The sequence below is a fragment of the Miniopterus schreibersii genome (assembly GCF_964146895.1).
Source record: "Miniopterus schreibersii genome assembly, chromosome: 2".
NCBI lineage: Eukaryota > Metazoa > Chordata > Mammalia > Chiroptera > Miniopteridae > Miniopterus > Miniopterus schreibersii.
This window is the reverse complement of record NC_138102.1, coordinates 107,424,004-107,446,105: the sequence shown is the minus strand read 5'-3', so window position 1 is coordinate 107,446,105 and position 22,102 is coordinate 107,424,004. Positions and strand designations below refer to the sequence as shown.

General features: G+C 47.5%; 1 protein-coding gene across 2 annotated transcripts in view; it reads left to right on the top strand.

The window, feature by feature from the left end:
• CRACR2A (calcium release activated channel regulator 2A) overlaps positions 1 to 22,102 on the top strand; it is a 127,175-nt gene that overhangs the window by 49,783 nt on the left and 55,290 nt on the right. For both annotated transcript variants that reach the window (XM_081124308.1, XM_081124309.1), the window contains 4 exons: positions 2,210 to 2,460; positions 10,533 to 10,644; positions 11,787 to 11,970; positions 15,962 to 16,108. In XM_081124308.1, coding sequence (XP_080980434.1) covers positions 2,245 to 2,460; positions 10,533 to 10,644; positions 11,787 to 11,970; positions 15,962 to 16,108 — 659 coding nt within the window. In that variant the 5' untranslated portion in view covers positions 2,210 to 2,244. The remainder of the gene's footprint in view (positions 1 to 2,209; positions 2,461 to 10,532; positions 10,645 to 11,786; positions 11,971 to 15,961; positions 16,109 to 22,102) is intronic.

The window sequence follows — 22,102 nt, the reverse complement described above, 5'->3', positions numbered from 1 at the left end:
TATATACAGATCTATTTTTGGATTCTCTATTCTGTATTCTGTTTCATAATCTATTTCTGTCTTTATGCCGATCCCACACTGTCTTGATTACTATAGATTTATGTCTTGAAATCTAGTGTTAGTCTTCCAATTTTGTTCTTTTTCAAAACTGTTTTGGCTATTTAAGTTCTTTGTATTTCCATACAAATTTTGAATTGGCTTGTCAATTCCTTAAAAAAACCCCCAAAAAACCCAGCATCTTGGGATTTTGATTGGGATTGAGATGAATCTGTACATGAATTTAGAGAGAAATTACTTCTTAATAGTATTGAGTCTTCCAATTCATGAATATGCATATATCTCCATTTATTTCTGTTTTCTTTAATTTTTCTTATCAATATTTTATAGCTTTCAGTGTACAGGTGTTACACATTTTTTGGCAGATATATCCCTAAGTATTTCATATTTTTTATGTTATTGTAAGTGACATTTTCATTTCAGCTTCAACTTTTTTGCTGGTATACAGAAATACAATTGATTGTTATATAGAGAACTTGTATCCTTTAACTTTGACAAAGTCACAGATTAGTTCTAGTAGCATTTTCTGGAATTCATCAGATTTTCTGCCTAAACAATAATGTTGTCTAGGAATAAGGACAATTTATTTCTTCCTTTCCAATCTAGATCTTTTGGGGGTTTTTCTTGCCTCATTGAACTGGCTAGAATCTCCAATACAATGTTGAATAGAAGTGGTAAGAGCAGACATTCTTATCTTTTTCTTTATCATAACGGAAAGCATTTGGTTTTTCATGATGAAGTATGATGTTAGGTGTTTGGCTTTTTTTTGTTTGTTTTTTAAAATATATCTTTATTGATTTCAAAGAGAGGAAGGGAGAGGGAGAGAGAGAGATAGAAACATCAACGATGACAGAGTCGTCATTGATCAGCTGCCTCCTACACCCCCCCAACTGGGGATCGAGCCTGCAACCCAGGCATGTGCCCTGACTGGGAATCAAATCATGATCTCCTGGGTCCTAGGTCAGTGCTCAACCATTGAGCCACGCCAGGCCGGGCTATATTTTTAAATTCAAATATTGTCATAAATTTGAAATTTGGACTTAGTTTACTTCCCAAAAGTTCAGATGGAAAACCCAAGGATATTGATATTTTCTTTTATCACATTAACCCAATTTTTCATTAATAACTTTCTATTATTTTGAAATGTCAGACTTCCAGACTGTTAGATAGAGAAGGGTCCTTAAAGACAAACAGACCCAGTCTTCTCATTATACAGATGAGAAAACTGAGGCCCCAACATGTCACTTGTTCAAGGTCTCTTGAGTAGCAGCGGAGTCCAGACTAGAAGTGGGTTTTGTGTGCCTTCCTCTATGACATCACACTGCAGTGCACTTCTGGAAACACTCCTTCAGGGGCTTTAAGGACCTGATTTAGGTGTGGGATTTGTGATTCTGTGTTGGCTGAAGACATCCTCAGGTGTCACCAAACTACGCCTGGGAAATCCAGTGCAGCAGGAAACATCTTGACGACAGGATGCACTTTCTCATCCATCCATCGTGGTCCCCACAGGCCTGTGGCAGAGGCCAAGAACTTGTTGATTGTGAGTGATATAGGAGAGTGCATCTGAGTGAGGGGAGCCTTCCACCCTTGGCAATACTGAGGAGTCAGGACAGTGTGGGATATCAAATACAAGCTACATGACCTTGCATTTAAATCACAGATTTGTACAAACTGTTACGTGGCCTTGGTCAAGTCACTCAACCTCTCTGAACCTCAATAAAATGGAGATGATAATATCTATTTCAGAGAGATGAGAGAAATAAATGACGAAATGTATACAGAGACCATTACTTGGTGCCTACTTACAAGTAAACACTCAATAAGTGGTAGCTGGTCTATCAGGATCTGTTTTGTTGTTTGTTTAAATTAAGAGAATTTATTTTCAGGCTTCCTCTACCTACTTCCTCTCAATCTGGTAGTGTCTATTTTCTTTCCCCGCTCTTCTCTTTTCTCTTTGATGGGCTGGCTGATCTATTAGCGATCATGGCACACTTCCCCTTGTCCTGAGCTTCTGCTAATTAAGAGGTGGTTGCTAAGAGATGCTGGGGCATACTGGTGAGCAGTTCTGTGCTTCTCTCTCGCCCCCTGTCATTCTTTCTCAGCCTCACTCCATCCCCATCACACCCACCTCTCTCTCATCTTTTATTCTCAGGGTCTGAAAAGACTTGAAGAAACTGACAAACCTAGATGGCTACCCCTGACCAGAGAGTGGTCTCTCGACCCCGGAGACCTACCCGAGGACCAAAGGGGAGTCGGGCCTGCCTGGGTTCCCTGGACAACCTGGAGTGTACGGAGACCCAGGAGCTGGTGCTGGCAGAGGCAGCCATGCTGAGCAAGGCACAAGAATTCTTCCAGACCTGCGATGCAGAGGGCAAGGGCTTCATCGCCAGGAGGGATATGCAGGTAAGAGGGGTCCCCCTGGGCCTGTCCACCTGGAATGCCAAACGGCCCGAGTCTCCGTCTCAGGTTGGAGGCAATGTCTTTAACAGAAAAGATGTCATTAACTGTGTCCTGGAAGGAGACATGAGTCCAAGCTCTCCTGGTTTCTGTCTTTTTCTGGCCTATGCTTGGTGTCGTACTCAGGGGTTATTTCCCGTCTCTGAGTCAGTAACTCCCCAGGGTTGGGGAGAGGGTGACGGCAACATAAGGGGCTGAAGTAAGAGATGGTGAAGAACCCTCTGAATCAGAGGTGGAAAGGCGCCGACCTGTTGCTTCACAAGCTCTGAGCTCTGCCGAAGTCCTTCCTGCAAGGTGCCACTTGTGTCGGGGCAACACCCTGGAGGAAGGCGTTTCTGGAGCTCATCTTGTCTGCCCCTCACCCTGAAACCCAACCACACTTACCCTCTGTAAGCATTTCCAGAGCGAGGTCCTCAGTGCATGCCATTTCCTAGTGTGGGGCTCAGCAAACTGTCTGTAAAGGGCCAGAGAATAATATTTTAGGCTCTATGGGCGAGGGAGTCTCTATCTTGACTACTCAACTCTGCGCTGTAGCATGAACTGCCATAGGCAATATGTAAATGAGAGAATGGCCTTGTTCCAATAAAACTTTATTTATGGACACTGAAATTTGAATTTTATATAATTTTCATACATCACCAAATATTTTTTAAATTTTTTTTCAACCATTTACAAATGTAAAGGCCATTATTAGCTCACTGGTCATACAGAAACGGGATAGGTCAGTTTTATAGCCCAGGGCATAGTTTGCCCACACTTGGTCTGGTGCCTTTCCATCTTTAGTGTCAAAAGGTTCTTCTTGGTGTCTCACTTAAATCTCTTATGCTGCAGTCATGATTTCACCCTGATGTGAGCAAATAAAATGCAGGTTCCACTAGAGCTCTATGGAAGCATCTCTTTTCCACATCTTGTCACCACTTGCTCTGTCAAGAACATTTCTGGAGGGAAACCTAGCTATGTTATTAGGAGAAAAACCTGCAATGGCCAGGTCTTTCTAAGTCTAGGTTTTCAAAATACACTAAAGTTGGACAATGAAATGTAGACCTCATTAGTATCAGTCCCATCACTGCTCACATGTGTGAGTCACAGGTGTATAGGCCAAGAATGAGCTGGATATTAGCTGGCCCCAGAGGATGGTGCCTCCAGGCTTCTCCCGGCACCTTCCACCATCCAGTAGTTACACAAATTGAAGGAAAAGACCTGGGAAATAGAACTAGCTAAGCCCACAAGTGAGCTCAGGCCACCCTTGTTTTCAGTAGTTCTGTCACTGAAACTCATTCCCAAAGGCTCACGTAATTTCACATGGAAGATTTAGTGTATTTTGAAACCAGTGACAAAACCCTGTCTGCGAACTTTATTCCCAGGTCTGTGGTAGTGGTGCTTGGTGGTCATAGTTCCAATGGCATCCTTCACTTTTGCTCATCCCCTCCAGAAACGAAGGAAGGGAATTCACATTTATTGAGGGTCATCCTGGGCCGCATGCATTGTGCAGTCACTGAATGGATCCCAACTAACCTTCACTGAAGCCCACTCCTTAATGAAGGGAGGGAGACGCATGGAGAATCTACACTGCCAAGTGTAAATTGTTAAAGAAATCTTGTATTTGACTTGGAATGAAGTCAGAAATGTTGAGCCCAGACATACCAATTCAGCTATACCCCTCCTCAGTCTTCCTCCCTCAGTCCTCGCTCCTGACCCCAGCACAAGGGAAGGGGGTAGGCATCCCACCCAGCAGATGCATTTGCATCCATGGCCCTTATTTCTACCAGCTCCTCAGTTGTCTGAAATTTCTGCGTAACTGTGAACAGTGAAGCATTGGAAACTTTTTATTTTTCAGACTAAGGAAGTGCTATGAAGAGAGAGAACACAACATGTCATTTAAGTACCGTCTATCTGATGCTTTCACTGATTATGTCTGGAGAAAGGTTCCCCAGGGTTGGGGAACCTTTTTTCTGCCGAGGGCCATTTGGATATTTATAACATCATTTGCGAGCCATACAAAATCATCAACTTAAAATTAGCTATGAAAAAAGCTCCTAGATTTATTGAATTTCAAGTCCCGCCTGCGGTTACCTTGGCAGGGCCAGACCAAATGAATTCGCGGGTAGACGTTCCCCACCCCTGATACAGACAATGAACAGCCTCCTCTCGTCACTGACCCTGGGCTGTCTGTGTAAGGCCCACGTGCCTCATGGTTCTCCTGGACAGAATTTACAGATATCTGCCTGTTGCCTGTCACTCCCGCATGCAGCTCCTTTACAGGGTGGTCGTCGCTCCTTTGGTTGGTGGCCAGCTCCTTGGACCCGGCCACTACCACCTTTCTCAACATCAGCTCCTAGCACAGCCTCGTGGGAATGGGGGGAGGAGAGTTCAGAGTGTTCATAGATAAAAAAGCCCAGCCACCAGGAAAGGCCCTGTAAGGCAGAGAGTGGCTCTCAAGGAAGGAGAGGCTGTGGGCCACATGGGATGGGGAACCTAGGGACTGGAGAAAGCAGGTGGAGAGGCAGAGCTGGAACAAAACCATGGAGAGCTCACTGCGCTTTTGAAAAATGAATGCAAGAGTTAAGCTCCTCCCCTAGTACTCCTGTTCTTTCTCCTGATTAACAAAAATCCATGTGCAGAGGGTGAGATGGACTTCATGGTCATCTGAGCGGTGGGGAGACTGCCACAGTGGGCTGAGCCCCCGCAGGAGGCAGTCGGCCTGCCCTGATGGAGGAGGGAGCACAAGAGGAAGGAGCAGGGGCCAGGAGAAGTCTTTCTCCTTTGAGATCCCTGAAGGGACCCGAGGTGGGGAGCATTGAGGACAGGGGGGCAAGCTGCTTTCTGCTTGGGCTCCTTGTGCAGATGGCCTGCTACAGGGACGGCAGACGGTGGACCCTGACCTGTGTGAACAGTTTGGGCAGCCGTGTGAGAGTCCTCAGCTCCACCCATAGCCCCTCAGACTTCACTCCCCCTCCACAAGGAACCTCTCCGGGTTCCAAGGGATCACTCCAGGCAGAATTAAAGTACAGATTGCTTTTCTAGGTGGGGTCTGTGCAGTCCCCCAGAGAAGCAGAGGGCCCTGGAGGCCCAAGGGCCCCAAGTGAAAGTCAGTCCTGCCACACAGGGACAGAGGGGCATGAAAGAGCCAGGATGGAGAGGGCATGGAGGGACTCCTGCCTCTGGGGGAGGGAGATGGAGGACATGATGGGAAGAGTTCTCTCTGAAGAAATCTAGAGCCTCAAAAACCCCGTTTCCCTGATATTTTAGAGGAGTGAAATCATTATCTACCTCCCAACACTGCCTAGAACTTCTGGCTTAGCCAGACTGTTAAGAATCATCTAGGAACTGGCAGACCAACCAAGTCTGGCCCAGCAGCTGTTCTTGCAAGTGGAGTTCTATTGGAACACGATGTGCTCGCCCATTTGCATACGGTCCACAGCAGCCTTCACACTCCCAGGGCAGAGCTGAGCAGTTGGTGACAAAGACCACAGGGCCTGCAAAGCCCCTTTATAAGAAAAAGTTAGCTGACTCCTGATTTAGGTTAACAAGAAGACTTTTAAAGATTCTTTTTTGTAAATTAACCTGAGTTTTAATCCTGAATCTGTAATTTACTAGCAATGTGAGTTTGGATGTCTCATTGCCCTCTGGCCGCGGTTCCTCCCCTGTGAGCTATTGTAGTGCCTCCCAGTGTAGAAGAGAATAAGTGAGCAGATGCAGCAGAGCGCTTAACCCTGAGACAGGGCCTGGAAATCCCTCCGTACACTCACTTGTGTGTTTTTGGTGCAGGGTGGGAGGGGGACTTGTATCCCATGTCTTAACCCAGACCCCAGTGTCCTCCACACTGTGGCTTTTAAAAATTGTGGTAAATTGTATATAACATAAAATTTACCATTTTAACATTTTTTCAGTGTATAGTTCAGTGATATTCAATATGTGCCCTTTCTACCATCCATCTCCAGAACTCTTTCATCTTGCAAAGCAGAAATTACGTGCCCATTAAAGATTACTCCCCACTCCTCCCCCCAGTTCCTGGTAACCACCCTTCTACTTTCTGTCTATGAATTTTACTACTCCAGGTACCTCGTATAAGTGGAATCACACAGTATTTGCCCTTTTGTGACTGCCTAGTTTACTTAGCAAAATGTCTTCAAGGTCCATCCACATTGTAGCATGTGTGAGGCTGCCCTCCCTTTTTAAGGCTGAGTGAAACTCCATTGTCCACACATGCCTCATTTTGTTTCTTTAGTCACCAGACAATAAACCCTTGGGTTGCTTCAGGTCCTTGAGTTGAATAACAGTGCTGTGAGCATGCGTATATAAATATTCTTCAAGTTCCTGCTTTCAATTATTTTGGATATATACCCAGAAGTGAAATTACTGGGTCATATAATAATTTTTAATTTTTTGAGAAACTGCCATACGGTTTTCCATGCTGGCTGTGCTATCATGCTGTGATTTTAAGTGCAAGTCATCTGTCCTTCTTCAGAGATAAACAAAGGACTTTTCTGCTGAAGAAGGTGCCTTCTGTTTGTGTCTAGCTGGTGCTATTCTTGTTTGTGTCCAGTCTACGTGAGTGAGGGCAATTTTGCTTCTTATAAGACACTTGGCAAAATCTGCAGACATTTTTTATTGAAACAACTAGAGAGGAAGGTGTTACTGGCATCTGCTAAGTAACGTCCAGGGATGTTGCTAAATATCTTATAATGCACAAAACAGCTCCTAATTCTCTATTCCAAATGTCACTAGTGCAGAGGTTGAGAAACCCTAGTCTACACCAAGTAACCAGCTGGAACCAAGCACATCAAACCACAAAGCAGAAAAAAGGTAGGTCCTGCCTCCCAGAACTCACATTCTTACCTTGAAGGTTTTTGGTTCTGGAAGCTGAGCTCTACCACAGGGAAGAGAGTGGTTGGTACTGGGACAGAGATCTGAACAGGATGCTGTGGAAGCCCCCAAAGGAGGGACACTCATTCTGGCCATAACGATGGAGCTCTTCTGGTTTTCTGTTTAATGAGTGTTTTCTTAGACATATTTAAAGCAGTGCAAACATTTGCTTTAAGCTACATGAGGCATGTTACTGGGCTGATGACCAGGAAGGTAGAGGGGTCCGGCTGGAGCGCAGCAGAAGACAGCATTTTCCTGAGGCTCTGGGAGCCTGAGCCCTCAGTGCTGCTGCTGCAGGATTGCACCCAGGTCCAGATTCCCCAGTTTGTACGAATCTACAGTATGCTGGTCAGGAGTCTAGACCAGTGTTCCATAAATAGGAGTTCAGGATCCCCTGTGATCACTCTTAGTCACACATTTATTTATTCAACAAATATATAAATATTCTATGTTTGTCAGCACTGGGCTAGATCCTGGGGACACACTAGTGAAGAAAAATGATTGGGGTTCCTGTTCTCAGAGCTTCCAGTCCCCTGAAGGAGCAGACACTATTCCACAAATCACTTCTACAGTATGTAAAATACAGGCCAAGGTGAGACCTGTGAATGAGAGAAATGAGTTTGGGGAGCCTCTATGTGCTGGCCTAACCTGGGGCCACAGAACTTACTGAGGAAGTGAGGCCAGAGCTGAGAGGGAAGCGGGAATGCAGAGTTACTGGAAGGCAGAGGGAGGCCAGTGTTCACAGGAGTCTCGGGATTCTGAAGAGGTGGCGAGGCCCTGGGCCATGGGAATAGGGCGAGCTGACGTCCTCCCAGGTCTCTCCTCTCCCCTGCCTGCCCTTCCAGGTGGTGGAAGTTAAACAGGGTCTCTGCAAACCCCGGACGTGGTGGCGCTGGCCAAAGAGACTCTCGGCGGCAGGTGGGCAGGTGTGGGATGGGTAAGCAGACGGAGTGAGAGGGCGAGTACCCCGGAGGACCGCTGGACCACAGCAGGAGCCCGGGGTGGGAACTGGGTCTTCATCCCAGCGCTGGTCTCTGCTGTGACTTGAGGCAAATCTCAGAGCCTCACAGGTTGCTTGTGCGGTGGGATGAATAATCTGGTCCAGAGACAGTGCACTAGGTACCCAGGGGATGAGACCACAGTAAGCTGATTTACATGGCGCTGCTCGCCCCGAGAGGAAAGATAAATAAGAGATAATTGTAGTTATTAAGACTAAAGGATTTTTCAAGTATGGCCAGTAAAAGGGGCTACAGAATCTGGCGTGGTGCAGCTTGCAGAGAAGGCTGAGGGGGGGAGGGAGGAGGAATATTCCCAAAGGATTGGAATCTGGGTAGAGCAGGAGCGTGGGTTTTCACGCACCTCCAATGTGATGCGTTTTGTTTCCGTGGAGCCAGTAAACTTCCTGCTTGTAAACTGGCTCCTCACTCCCCATTCTTTCTCTCCCTGTGGCTGCTGAGACAGCTGGCTTATGGATCGCTGGGAAGCCAGAGGCTCTGCTGTATGCTAAGCAGATGCACTTCTAGAATTTTGCACACACCCTCACTCCCCTTCCTTTAAAAAAACAAAACTCATTCATGTTTAATTCAGTTCTCCTAAATGGCTTTCACATCATTCCGTCTTCCTACTTTGTAATGCATCATAGTCTCCTGTAATGCACATACCTGCCAAATTAAACTGTAAGGCTTATCAGCTAGCAGATTGTCACAGGATCAAGCCAAGTATTCTTGCATGTTACGTTATGGGCTTTCACACCTGCCAGCTCTTTTTTTTTTTCCTGTCCAGATGAGTATATACTTCTTTTCTGCAGCCCTGTGTTCATTGACTTCAGCTGTCAGTCACTTTCACATTGGCAGGCAATTAATTCTGTGCAGTTGTCCTTTGGGTAACTGGGAGGGAGGATAGGGTCCACTAGGATAGACAATGAGTTCCTTGAGGAGTCCTCATTTGGAGACTTAGGTTACTGGGGTATAAGAGGAAATTTGTTTCAACTATGCAAATTAACCTTGACTTGGGGCCACTGCACACCAGGCAGAAGGCGAGAGGGCAGCTCAGCCACGTTCTTCTTCATCCCATCAGTTGGTCCCTGGCTTCCATCCCAGTGCGGTCCTAGTCAGCCCAGGATTCAGGTCGGTGTTATTTATGACCTCCTCACATGCCATCTTGCCCAGGTTCCCTTAAAACACAAATACTCTTGGGAATTGATACCTAAGCCCATGACAGTTAACACCCTATCAGGAATTAGTTGGGAGCCAGCAGGGAGCAGGAGTGGGGCACAGACTGGTGTGATGCATGCAGCTCACTCAGAGGGAAGAAGGGGCCAATCTAGTCCCCACTCAGAGCTGAAGGACCAACGTGTGTCCAGAGAACTTATGAATGTGGTGCTGGGTGCTGGGACATGAGTGGCCTTCATCATGGGTCTGAGAGTGTGACCCATGCCTGCACCTCAGCAGGGAAGTTGCACGGCAGAGGAAAGGGGCTCAGGCAGAGTGAGAAAAACTGGGCACAAAACCTGCTTCTGCTGGTCACTCACTGAGCCAGTGGCTTTGGTGGGTCAGGATCTCTCTCTCCCGCTCTCTCTGCCGGGCACTGTGCCGTATTCCTTACATTTGTTACCTCATTTAACTTGACAGCACCGTGTCATGTGGGTATCACCCTACAGCAGGATTCAGTCCTGTACAGTTTCAGGTACAGTCAGTCCTTTACAGTTGTGATGAGTGCCAGCTTTGGAGTCAGACCTGGATTTGACTCCTGGCAATGTCACTTACTGGCTAGGCAACCTTGGGACAGGCCGTTTAACTTCACACTTCATCTATAAGATGGAGATAATAATGCACACTTCCAAGGATTGTCATGAGAATTCAATGCAAATATACATTTATAAATATAAAAATATATAAATATTGTGCCAAGTATATCCACATTTATATAGATATTTGTAACTCACTTAGCAAATTGCCTGGCATGTTGGTAGGCACCCAGTAAACGGTCGACATTCTAATACTCTGAAAAGGAGAAGGGTGGTGAAGTGGTCTTTAGAAGCTCGCTTCTGGCTTTGGTGGGACAGGGCTAAGTCTGGACATTTTTTGGCAGGAGGTCCCAGGCCGCCCTCTGTGGTCTTCAGTGTTAACCAGTGCGGTCTGGGTTGTTTTCAGAGGCTCCATAAAGAGTTGCCCCTCAGCTTGGAGGACCTGGAGGATGTGTTTGATGCCCTGGATGCTGATGGCAATGGCTTTCTGACACCAGAGGAGTTCACCACTGGGTTTAGTAAGTTCTGATGGGTGCTGGGGCCCCAAGGTGTGGGTCTCCCTAACTCTACATAAAGTGCACCCTCCCCCACCACATCTGAGCACAGCTTTCCTGCCTTCCTGAAGTCTTCAGGCTCTGGATTTCAGAGCCTCTTTTCACATGTCCTCCTTGGCTGCTCACATCACTGCTCTCTCAGTACTCACCACACTGTCACTGCCAAGTTCCCTGCCACCCAGGAATGGCAAGAGGAATACAGAGAAGCTCTGGCAGAAAGCCTGGCATGAAAGGGGGAGCTGAGTTGATATTTCCAGCCTCTCCTTTCTGCCTTGATACTGGAGGCCGACAAAGTGAGATGACTGCAGGGCTCGCTCCAACGCGAGTCTGGCCGAGTCTTCCGGGATAAGGGGGCCAGCGACCAGAGGTCTTTCTAGAGCATTTGAATAGGCCAGTCATTCTCAAGGTAACCAGAAGGAAGGAGATCAGAGACCCATGAAGAATACAAAAGCCAAACAAACAGTTATGCCATCAAGTTAGACTGATCCAATATTGATTAGAGCAGGTACTAATCAGATAAATCAATAAGCAGATTTCACCACACATCATGCTCATACAAGGTGCCGTATAGTTTGCTGTGAAGGACCTGACGCCTTTCCTGGCCTACAGGAGCTTGTAAGTGACTTAGGAGGATAGACAGGTTGCTTCACTACTGGGCCAAATGAGTACCGAAAAGTGCCCCCAAAGCCGGACAGTAACCTGTGAATGTGAAGTACAGCGATGCTGCTGGTAGGGACAACTAGATGATAACATGGAGCATGGGCAGTCAGGTTGCTGGGGTGCAACGGAGAGATAGGTTTTGTCGTTTAGAGAAGAAATCAGTGAAGAGAGGAGTTCTAAGCCAGACTTTAAAGCACTGAGAACCACCAAGGTGCCCGAGTACTTGTCATGCATCTTGCCTTTCCCTGGTTCTAGCATTTCTGACAGAAGCTCTTGAAAGTAGGAAAGACACAAAATCCAGAACATGGTATCCCAGGATCTTTGCTATGGGGGTTTCCCTTTTCTTCTCTCGGATGAACCTCAAATGATTCCTGGCAACTGAGAAAGCAAAGGTCTTCCTGGGTGAGTATTGCCTGATTCAGATCCTCCTGCCATGCATCCCTCAGGTCACTTCTTCTTCAGCCAGAATAAGCCAAGTCAGGAAGATGCAGGTGAACAGGCGGCCCAGCTCCCGGGGGAGAAGGTGTATCAGTCCAGAGCAGAAGGAGATCTGGGTGACATGGACGAAGATGAGGAAGCCCAGTTCCAGATGCTGATGGACAGACTTGGAGCCCAAAATGTTTTGGAAGAGTAAGTGATGACAGTGAGTGGGGGCATAGAGCCCAGCCTAAGAGCAACCTCTTTACCTGCTCCACTCAACCATTAATGTTTGATAAGCCCCAGAGCCAGGCCCCAGGGCCTGTGCTGCCAGCTACAAGACCTGCTCCATGCAGCCTACCCTTTGCAATGACTTGTGTGTCACAGTCTAGGGGCTCTGTCTCTTCTTTTCCCACTTTTTCCTTGGGAGTCACTCTATCCCCCTGCTCTCCCACTGTCTGCATCTCCTACTGTTCATTATCAGCACTACCCGTGGCTCAGTGAGCAGTGCTCACACATCAGAGGGCTTGCCAGGCCCTGAGGGTTTCCAGTGCGTTTTGCCTTAGACTTCACCATCAGCTCACCAGCATTGCCACCTCCATTGGAGCCAACCCAGGGTCTCTAGGGCTGCGGTGCATCCCAGCCAGACCACCGTGGCGTGCTCCTGGCGAAGGCACCCTATGTGGAAGTGTCTGCACATTGTATCCCGGAGCCAAACCAAACCTGTCAGGAAGCCGAAGCAGGAAATTAATCAGTTTTTACCAGCCCACCACTTGTATAATCAGCAGCTCAGCTGAAAATTTTAGATGGTTGGAACTTCAAACAAAACATAGTACCCCAGTTTCATTTTTTTGCAAAAAGTGTTTTGGAATAAAGAGACATATGAATCTGAGCCCTAACGTTTAAAATGGAATGAAATGAAATGATATAAAATAAAGTGATGGTATAGCTAATGGAAACCAGACAGTGGCCTGAAACATATGGAATACGTTTTGCCCCTAATTCCATTGCCTTTCGCCTTTACGTGTTTGGGTCTCTGGGTCTTGGGTTTGGTGTGTGTTTCACGTGGGGTGGGAATGGCCTAATGATTGACGCTAATGTGTCCTGAGCTTGGGAAGAGGAGACTCTGTGGTGGAAGGTGATAAACAGGAAGCAAGAGAGAAGGAGCCTGAGACAACGTGCAGGCCAAAGAAAGTGTATTGCTCTGTGAAATTTTTAGCAAGTGACAGAGTGTGCAAATGATTTGATTGACTGTGTCAGAGTTGAGAAAGGCTGGGAAAGCCTGTGCCAGGCAAGGAAGAGGCAGGCAGAGGCCTAGGAGAGAGCCCTGTGGGAGGCTCTGGCCAGGGAGTGAAACGACACAGAGGCAGCGGCAACGGTTTTGCTCGGCCTTAGAGGGGCTGGTACAGGCGCAGATCTGCAGAGCTGGGGTGGGGCAGGCGGATGTGCTGGGAGCAGGTATGTGGGAAGCTCGCTAGTCAGACACCTGACTCAGCTTCTCCAGGGACATGAGGCTAGAGCACAGTGACCACTGCCAGTGACTCTGTGAGGCCTCCTCCTGGAGGAGGGGGAAGGAGAGGGCAGTGTGGGTGAGCCCAAGGACTGTAATGACAGAGAGGTGCCTCTCTACCCCCATCACTTGTGGAGTAGCCACCTTCTTGGCAGGGCTCTCAAATCAGAGTCCAACAGATGTTACTCTGGGGACTTATGTCAGAGGCAGAACTGAGTCAACACAAGATATCCTGGAGAAAAGAAGGCTCTGGGGAAGGTTTTAAGAGTGGTCTACAAAAATCGATACACAGAAGATGGTGCCCAGCAGTTTCCATCCTCACTGAAGTTGAAGAAGGAAGTAGGATTAGTTGCAGCATGAGGGTCATGACCGTGGGACTCCAGATAAGGAAAGAGGAGACTGTGAAGACTTTAAGACTTCACGCATCAAGGTGGTTTGTGTGTTGTCCTGGAAGCAGGGAGATGGACACATTGACGTCCCAGAATACCTTCTAGCTTTGCACTCTTATATCTTTCCAAGAGGAGTACCCTGGGTATAGAATGGACATCTGGACTCCCAACTTCTTTTTCTTTTTTTAAATTAATCCGCCCTCGATGATATGTTTTTTTAAAATTGATTTTTAGAGAGAGAGGAAGGAGGGAGAGAAAGAGAGACAGAGAGAGAAACATTGATGTGAGAGGGAAACATTGATCATTTCCCTCCTGTATGCACCCTGACCAGGGATTGAACCCACAACCTCGGTATGTGCCCTGACTATGAACATGCAACCTTTTGGTGTACAATACAACACTCCAACCAACTGAGCTCCTGGCCAGGGCTGAATTCCCAACTTTTTTTGATGGTCTAATGCACTGAGTGATTTTGCTGCTTATGGGCCCGGCTTATTTTTTATTAAGGGTTGAAAGACTTGTCTCTTCTTCAGAAACCTGGAGGAGGTGACATGGCCATGACTAAGTGGTTGGAAGAGCTTTGGAAGAGGGTCAGGTGGGTCTGCAAATCTCACTGGAAGCTCCACTCCAGTTGGTGGTTCTGTCAGGCCCCATTAGGAATGTGGCAGATGTGAAAAGACAGACCTAAGCTAGCAAGATGAATCTTGATTTTTGTAATGCATTTACTTCATGAGAGGAGCAAACTGTCACAGTGACAGGAGGCCACTGTGGTATCTTCCTGAGACCTTTTATCCCTGAAACTTTTGTGCCATGTCCACTGTGCCTAAATAATTAAGAGGACAGCCACAACGTGTTCAGTGTGGGGAAAATGGAGCTCATTATGAGAAACGAGGAGGCTCCTTACCTCTCCCTCATTTGTTTTCCAGATTCCCTCATGTCATCTGGTTCAATGCCAGGTTTTCAACAGATAGTAAATACTTGTCAGGTGGATAGGTGGGTAGATGGGTAGGGGAGGTGGTTGGATAAATGGATGGATGGGTGGATGGATGGGTGGATGGATAGGTGGTCTAGATGAGTTGGATGTTTGGATGAGATGGAGCAAAGGAAGGAAGGAGGGAGGGAGGAGGGAGGGAGGGAGGGATGATTGGACAGGTGATGAGATAGATAACTAACCAAAGGTAGTCTGTTTCCAGTTGGCCTCTTCTCATAGAGAGGTATCTATGTTCCAGGCACATTGCGAACATGGAAGTGCCTGGGGTGATATCAAATATCACTTTTGAGGGAAGTTCCTCAAATATGGTGCTTGTGATAGAAGCACAAAGGATTTTATTCGTTATCCTGAGGGTTTCTGGTCATAGCTACCCTCATATCATAGTGGTTTTAGAATTTAAGGGGGTGCAAGTCAGACTGCTGTCTGGCTCAGTGGATCATTGGCTGTAGATTACGGAGTTTCTCCAGAGAGGGGAGCAGAGTCCACTGTGAACACATCCTTATTTCTCTCTGCTGGCCAGCGTGACCCTACATATGCATGCACACACATATGTGCCCAGTGTGCCTGTTTCGGGGGGAGCAGTTTCTGGCCATGTCCCTGTATGTCTTTGTCTCTCTGCCTGCTCTGTCCCTCCCGACTTTGTCTTTCCATGTATGTGCACACATCTTTCAGACTTGCCACTTCCCTTCCTTTCACCTGTCAGTCATTCCTGATGCCACCAGGCCCCACTGGGGTATTGCTTACTCTCTTCCATTTCCTGCAGTGACAACTGCTTTCTGCGATCCATCAGATGGCATGCTTTTCCCTCTCAGCTGTGAGGACCTTCCTTCCCAGGGCAGTCCCACAGCACTTTTCCCCACATGCACCGGGCTCCCGTCCTGCTCTCTTCTTCTGGGCGTCTGAGATGTGCTCAGCACGTGGCTGTGCATGCTCAGCACCACCAGCCCATCGAGAAAGATGGGGGAGTGGAAGCAGCCAGGCAAGGCAGATAAGGAGGCCAACACGGGAGGCAGGCAGCCCCGAGTTTGCCTCCCAGCTCCATCATTCACAAGCCGAGTAGCTGAGACAGCTCCTTCACCTCTCCTCTCTGCATCCGAGTCCTCGGCTGTGAGTGGGTGTTGGCAGCGCCTGCCTCAGAGGTTGCTGTGAGATAAAATGAGCTACTGGGCACGCAGCAAGCACTGGGTGAATGTTAGCCATTGTTGTCATAATGATAACCATATTTCTGGCTGGCTGTTTCACATCTGGGGACTTCTGTGTTCCCTTAAAGCCTCATTCCCAACTCCGACGTTAACCTCTCTTTTCCTCTTGCAGTGAAAGTGACGTCAAGCAACTCTGGCTGCAGCTGAAGAAGGATGAGCCTCACTTACTCTCCAACTTTGAGGATTTCCTGACCAGAATCTTCTCCCAGCTCCAAGAAGCCCACGAGGAGAAGAACGAACTGGAGTGTGCCCTGAAAAAGTGGGTACCCTCAGCTGCTCTCTGTGCATCTGTGTGAAAAACAGGAATGCAAAGGGCACGTTCTCTTATATTCTGTAGTGCCAGGGTGGGGGCCGGCCCTGTAGCTGTCATAATGTGTGTGTGCGCGCGCGTGTGTGTACATATATATGTTTAAGTCCTTGTTCACATTTATTAGGCCCTCACCATATGCTAGGCACTATTCTAAATGCTTTATATAGACTAGCTCATTTGGATTTATTTTATTTTTTAAATTTATTTTTAAATCCTCACCCAAGGATATGTGTTTTTTTTAATTGATTTTAGAGAGAGAGGAAAGGAGAGAAAGAGAGAGAATCATCAATCAGTTGCCCCCCATATGTGCCTCAGCCAGGGATCAAACCTACAACCTTTTGGTGCACAGGGCAACACTCCAACCAACTGAACCACTCAGTCAGGGCTCATTTGGATTTATTTTTATCCATGTTACAGATTAGGAAATTGAAGGACTGAAAGGTTAAATAACAAGCACCAGAATACACGGCTTGCAAATGGCAGAGCTGGGATTCAGAGAGAGACAGCCTGGCACCCGAGACCAGTTGGAAAAACTACCTGTCTCTGGACAGGAAGACCCCAGCATCCTGGACATACCTCTCCAACTCTGGACTGGCCCTTGGTTCACTGAATTTCCCCCTCCTGATCACTCTCTGCCTTTATGGCCTCATATCTCTCCTGCTGCCCTCTTTGCCCCCAGGGCCTCTCCAGATAACTAGAGATTTCTAGGATTCCTCCTTTGCCTGGAGGAGGCAGGGCCAGGCCAGGTGAACACCAGCACCTGTAGAGGCTGCTTAGGAATCAGATGGGAGTCAGCCAGGCCCCTGTGGGCCACAGATGCAGGACCAGCCTAGTGATGCCCACTCACCTGTGGGAAGGGAATGAGTGTGCCCTTGGGGCGCTGTGCTTGTCCAGAGCCATTGAATGTGCATTACAGCAGTGAGCTCATGTGTTGTGAAACATGATGCAACTAAGGATGATGCATAATCCTGAATGTGCTGCCAAATGGAGGGCCAAGTGTAGGTAGAGCTCGGAAGCATGCTGAGGTGGCCTTCCTCCATGCCTCAGCCCCCACCTTGTCCTCACCTGGAGATCCGCCTATATTCCACAGGAATCCTCAGCAATTCCAACACAGACAATGCACCCCTCTGTGCGGATACTTCCCCACAAAGCTTCCTGGTGCCCCGACCACCTCCCGGGGGCAGTGTTTCAGAGTCTGTGTGGAAATGGCCTTAGTGAAAGCACTCAAGCCCCTAATTTAAAGAGATTGTCATGTGCCTTACTGTGCAGGTCAGCTGTCCATACATTACCCTGAGCTCCTTTGCATCTGGGCCTCCCTAACATTAATTCTAACAATAACTTGCTGAGGTCCATGGTACACATAGGTCTGGAAAACAGGCCCTTTAAGACCCTGAGTTATGAGAAATTTGTGACCAAGTAGTGCTGGAGGGAACACGGTTTGGGAGAAGCCTCTAAGGCTCAGAGAAAGGAGGGGCTGAAGGTACATTTCTGAATAGTCTTTAGCTGACTAATCTGTGAGCCAGACAGATCCACGTTTGAATGTTGGCTCTGCCACTTGACTGTGTGACTTAGGCCAAGTTACTTACTCTTTCTGAGTCTCAGCTTCCTTATCTGTAAAATTATGCTGATAATAGTATCCATCTCAGAGTTCTGAGGATTAAATGTGATAATACATGTAAGCATTTGGAATAGTGCAGGTACATAAGTATTCAGTGAATGTTAAAATAATAATACTTATTGTTTTAAATGTTTGTTAGTCTTAAAGGATTTGCCAGGTTGAGGTGGAGAGTTTAAGCCTTGATATAATCAGAGGTGAACTGTAAGGGCCCATTTACCCTTTCAGGCAGCCGGTGGGTCCATGGCATCACCTGGAAATTTCTTAGAAATGCAGAATCTCAGGTCTGGCCCTGTCCCACTGAACCTACATTTTAGCAAGATGTCCAGGTGCTTTGTATATGAATTTGAGAAGCAGGAGGCTGGGAACCAGGACCTCTGGGTTTGTCATGTGTGGCTCTCCAACCAGCCAGCTCTGTCTCTGGGCCTGTCTGAGTCTTGGTTTTTCCACCCGTAAAATGGGGGAAATGAGGAGGCTGGATTATCCTCACAGTACCCTATTCCCCTCTGACCACAGCTTTGATCATACCAGGAGCCACAGCACAAGTCAGGTGGCAACCCCCAGAGAGGAGGGTACTCCTGTTCACTAAGGAGGTGAGGGTGGTTGCAGCCTGAATGAGCCCACCCATGGCCTGGAATCTTATTTGCAGGACACTGCTCTGCTGGTCTGCACTCCTGCAGAGAGAGGCCAGGACTCCTGAGTTGCTCCAGAGCCTCTTAACCCTTATATCCACTTTAAAGTGGCCTCTGTTAGTGCTTTTGCCCTAATTTAGTGATTGCTTAAGAAGTTTTGAGATGAATAGTAAGGTCAGTCTTGGCTGCATGTGCAAAACTAGCTCAGCCAAAGGTTCCAGCCCTCCGAGCCCATCATCTGTTGATATCTTGCTAGTTACACCCATCTTGGGGTCAGCTGATGAAGTCCCACTCCTGGTTGGGAGCTCTGGTGGGATTGAGGATTCACTGCGCTCTCTTGCCAGTCCCAGGGGTGTTTTCTGGGTACAGAACTGGAGAACTGCAGGCTGTAGTGATCAGAACACTGTACTGGGACAGGAGAAGCCTGAGTTTTTGCCTCTGCACTGCCACTGACCACCTGTGTGAGCTTAGGCAACTTGCTTTACCTCTCTGCGCATTAGTTTCCTTTTTGGTAACACGAGAGAACGAGATTGTGCTTATCAAACTTTTTTTAATGGTGACTCACTAGAAGAAACGTGCTTGATTTTGTAACTTCCATACACTTAAACATGTGTTTAACTGAAACAAAAGTTTCGTAAAATAGTGCTCACCCTTATTGTATGTGTCATGCTTTGATATTCTCTATTAGAGTCTCTTTTGTTCTCTTCAAGACAAAAAAAAAGGAAAGAAAGAAAGAGAGAGAGAGAGAGAGAAAGAAAGAAAGGAAGGAAGGAAGGAAGGAAGGAAGGAAGGAAGGAAGGAAGGAAGGAAGGAAGGAAGGAAAAAAGAAAGAAAGAAGAAAGAAAGAAAGGAAGGAAGGAAGGAAGGAAGGAAGGAAGGAAGGAAGGAAGGAAGGAAGGAAGGAAGGAAGGAAGGAAGGAAGGAAGAAGAAAGAAAGAAAGGAAAGAAAGAAAGAAAGAAAGAAAGAAAGAAAGAAAGAAAGAAAGAAAGAAAGAAAGAAAGAAAGAAAGAAAGAAAGAAAGAAAGAAAGAAAGAAAGAAAGAAAGAAAGAAAGAAAGAAAGAAAGAAAGAAAGAAAGAAAGAAAGAAAGAAAGAAAGAAAGAAAGTCGGCCGGCACATCCTGCTTCTGGGTTATGACTGGACCAGATGGCATATAAGGGCTGCTAGAGCCCAGAAGTTGAACAGGAAACGGGAATCCCCAATAGGGTATAGAACATTTCAATGGGATTCTTTACAGATGACTCAGGGTAAAGTTAAGTGGTTCTGGGGCATCTTCTAAGAGATGAGTTTGGAGGTTTGGGATTGTTTGTGGGAGAAAGAGAAAGGCATTCGTGAAGGAAGTGCTGGGGAATGGCTTGATTCAGGCTGGAGCCAGGAATCCTGAGAAGCGTCAGAGCATCTCCCAGGCTCCTCCACAGCTTGCTTTTCAGTGCAGGGCAAAGCACTTCAATTCCACCTGGGAAATGTGCACCCATCCTGGAGATGGTGGTGGGAGCTCAGGTCATTACCGCTGTGTCCATTTCAGGACCAGGCACCAAGGATACGGTCCACGTGTTTCTAGTAGCCCACGTTTGACGAGCACATATTCTGAGCCAGGATCTGAGTAAAGCACATAGAACACAGAGTGCCTGTCTTTGAGGAGTTTACGATCACACTAATGAGGCAGAGCTTATACCCATAAAAATTCTGCCACAAAGCCAGCCAGAAAATTCCTATGCCGTTGAAACACTAGACAGCGTTGCCATTGGCAGCAGTGGCCTCTGCTACCTCCTCTTCTTACAAACCACACACCTCGTTTCTTTCTCCCACTGGGCCCAGAGGAGATGGGACTGACCTTGGGGGGAATCTGGCCTCACTCAGGTCAAGTAGGACAGGGACTTACTGTCCCAGTTCCCCAGGCTGGGCTATGTCCCTCAGGCTTACAGTTTTGCTGCAGTGAGTGGAACAGGCCCCCAGCTTCCTCTTCAGGTTCATCTCCAGGTTTGGGGAGGTAGGAGCATGCAGCTAAATTGAGTGCTTGGGGAAAGTTCTTGAAAGCTGATGTCAGGAGACCCAACTTCTATCCATTATCAGAAATAACCCGGGGCCCTCCTCACCTCACTGCCTCAGATTTTTTTAAACCTGCATATTGGGAATAAGAAAAGAGGCCAGCCTGAGAGTATGCAATCTCCCAGCCCCTTGTCCTTTGGGACAGAGGTTGAGGAAATCTCAGAGTTGAGTTTGAAGCCTGGGTATAATGTTTGACTGTTTGACTCTATCGTGTGTCCACTGGGAAGTAGCCACAGTCCTATGGGGTGAGGTGGGAGACAAGGTCAAATGCAGGAACCTTAGGCTACAGCCCAGTTCCTCTGCTGAACTTCCAGAGTGAGATGTGCTCCATCCGTGCCTCTCCTTCTCCCTAGGGAAGTGGGGTTAGGTTGTCACTGTGCCACTCTCTTGTGTCCACTGGGCAGAGGTCCGGAGAACTTTGCCTTTAGCATGAGGGAAATGGTTTAGACTGAGGAAGAGCTTCTGGCCATCAGAATTAAGAATTTCTTTGAACTGGAAAGCATCCCCCCCAATGACCTTTTCTTGGAAAAGAAGCTTGAGCTCTCTGGATGTAGAGCGATGCTGTCTGGAGGCAGGAGTAGATTTGGGCCTTCCACCAGAGTTATTGGGGGATGCCGAGGTCCCATCCCAGAAGTACCCAATTCCCTTGGTCTAGGGTGGGGATTCAGAGCCTGTCAGGATCCAACCCCCAGGCTAGGGGTAAAGATGGATTGGCTGTGTCTGGGGAGTGCTTTGAGCTTTGGGGGAAAAAAGTTATTTATTTATTTATTTATTTATTTATTTATTTATTTATTTATTTATTTTTATCTTTCCATCACCATTTATCCCCTCTATGCCCTCTTCTACCTCCCTGCCCTCTGCAATCACCACACTGTTGTCCATGTCCATGAGTTCTCTCTCTCTTTTTTCTTGGAGGAATTGAGCAAAAAAACAGCTTTCTAGATCAAAGGCTGGCCACGGGCTGCGCCCGGCCTGCCCTTGCTCAGTCCTCTGTAGCTCCATAGCCTGGAAATGCCAATCAGGCTGCCTGTTCCTCCTCATCAGTGGATCACACTTGGCCTTGACAAGCTTAACACTCCCCAGGCCCTCGCTGGAATCAGTTTCTCACCTGCAGTCTTTCCTTGTCCAAGTGAGTCAGGCCTCAGGCGGTTTCTTGGGAGTGTGCAGGCCCTGAAATTACAGCCCCTGCCCAGCCACTGTCCAGGTGCTTTCTGTCTAGAGCGGTTTCCCTGGGCTCTGGGACCATGTCCAGGCCAGGAGAGAATGTGTTTTACAGCCTGGCGGGCAGTCCCAACTATGATACCCGCTCCCCTAACACAAGCCTGAGAATTGGTATTTCATGGTGTGGAGCTCCAGGGACCTGAGAATCTTTGGGGGAGTGGGGTAATCATTTCTTTGGGATTTCCTCCAGGTAAGGCAACAAATAAAGCATCATATATAAGGCAGGTGGCCTTGTGTACCACCTGGGAAAGGCCTTAGCTGCATAGTTCTTGAATGCTAGCTTGCTTCAGAATGACCAGAGATTAAAACAGATTCCTAGTCTCTTTCCCAGAGAGTCTAAATTGGTGCATCTTGGGAAGGTGCCCTGGAATGTGCATCTTAGCCCACCCCCCCCAATGATTCTGATGCAGGCACGCCACAGGCCAC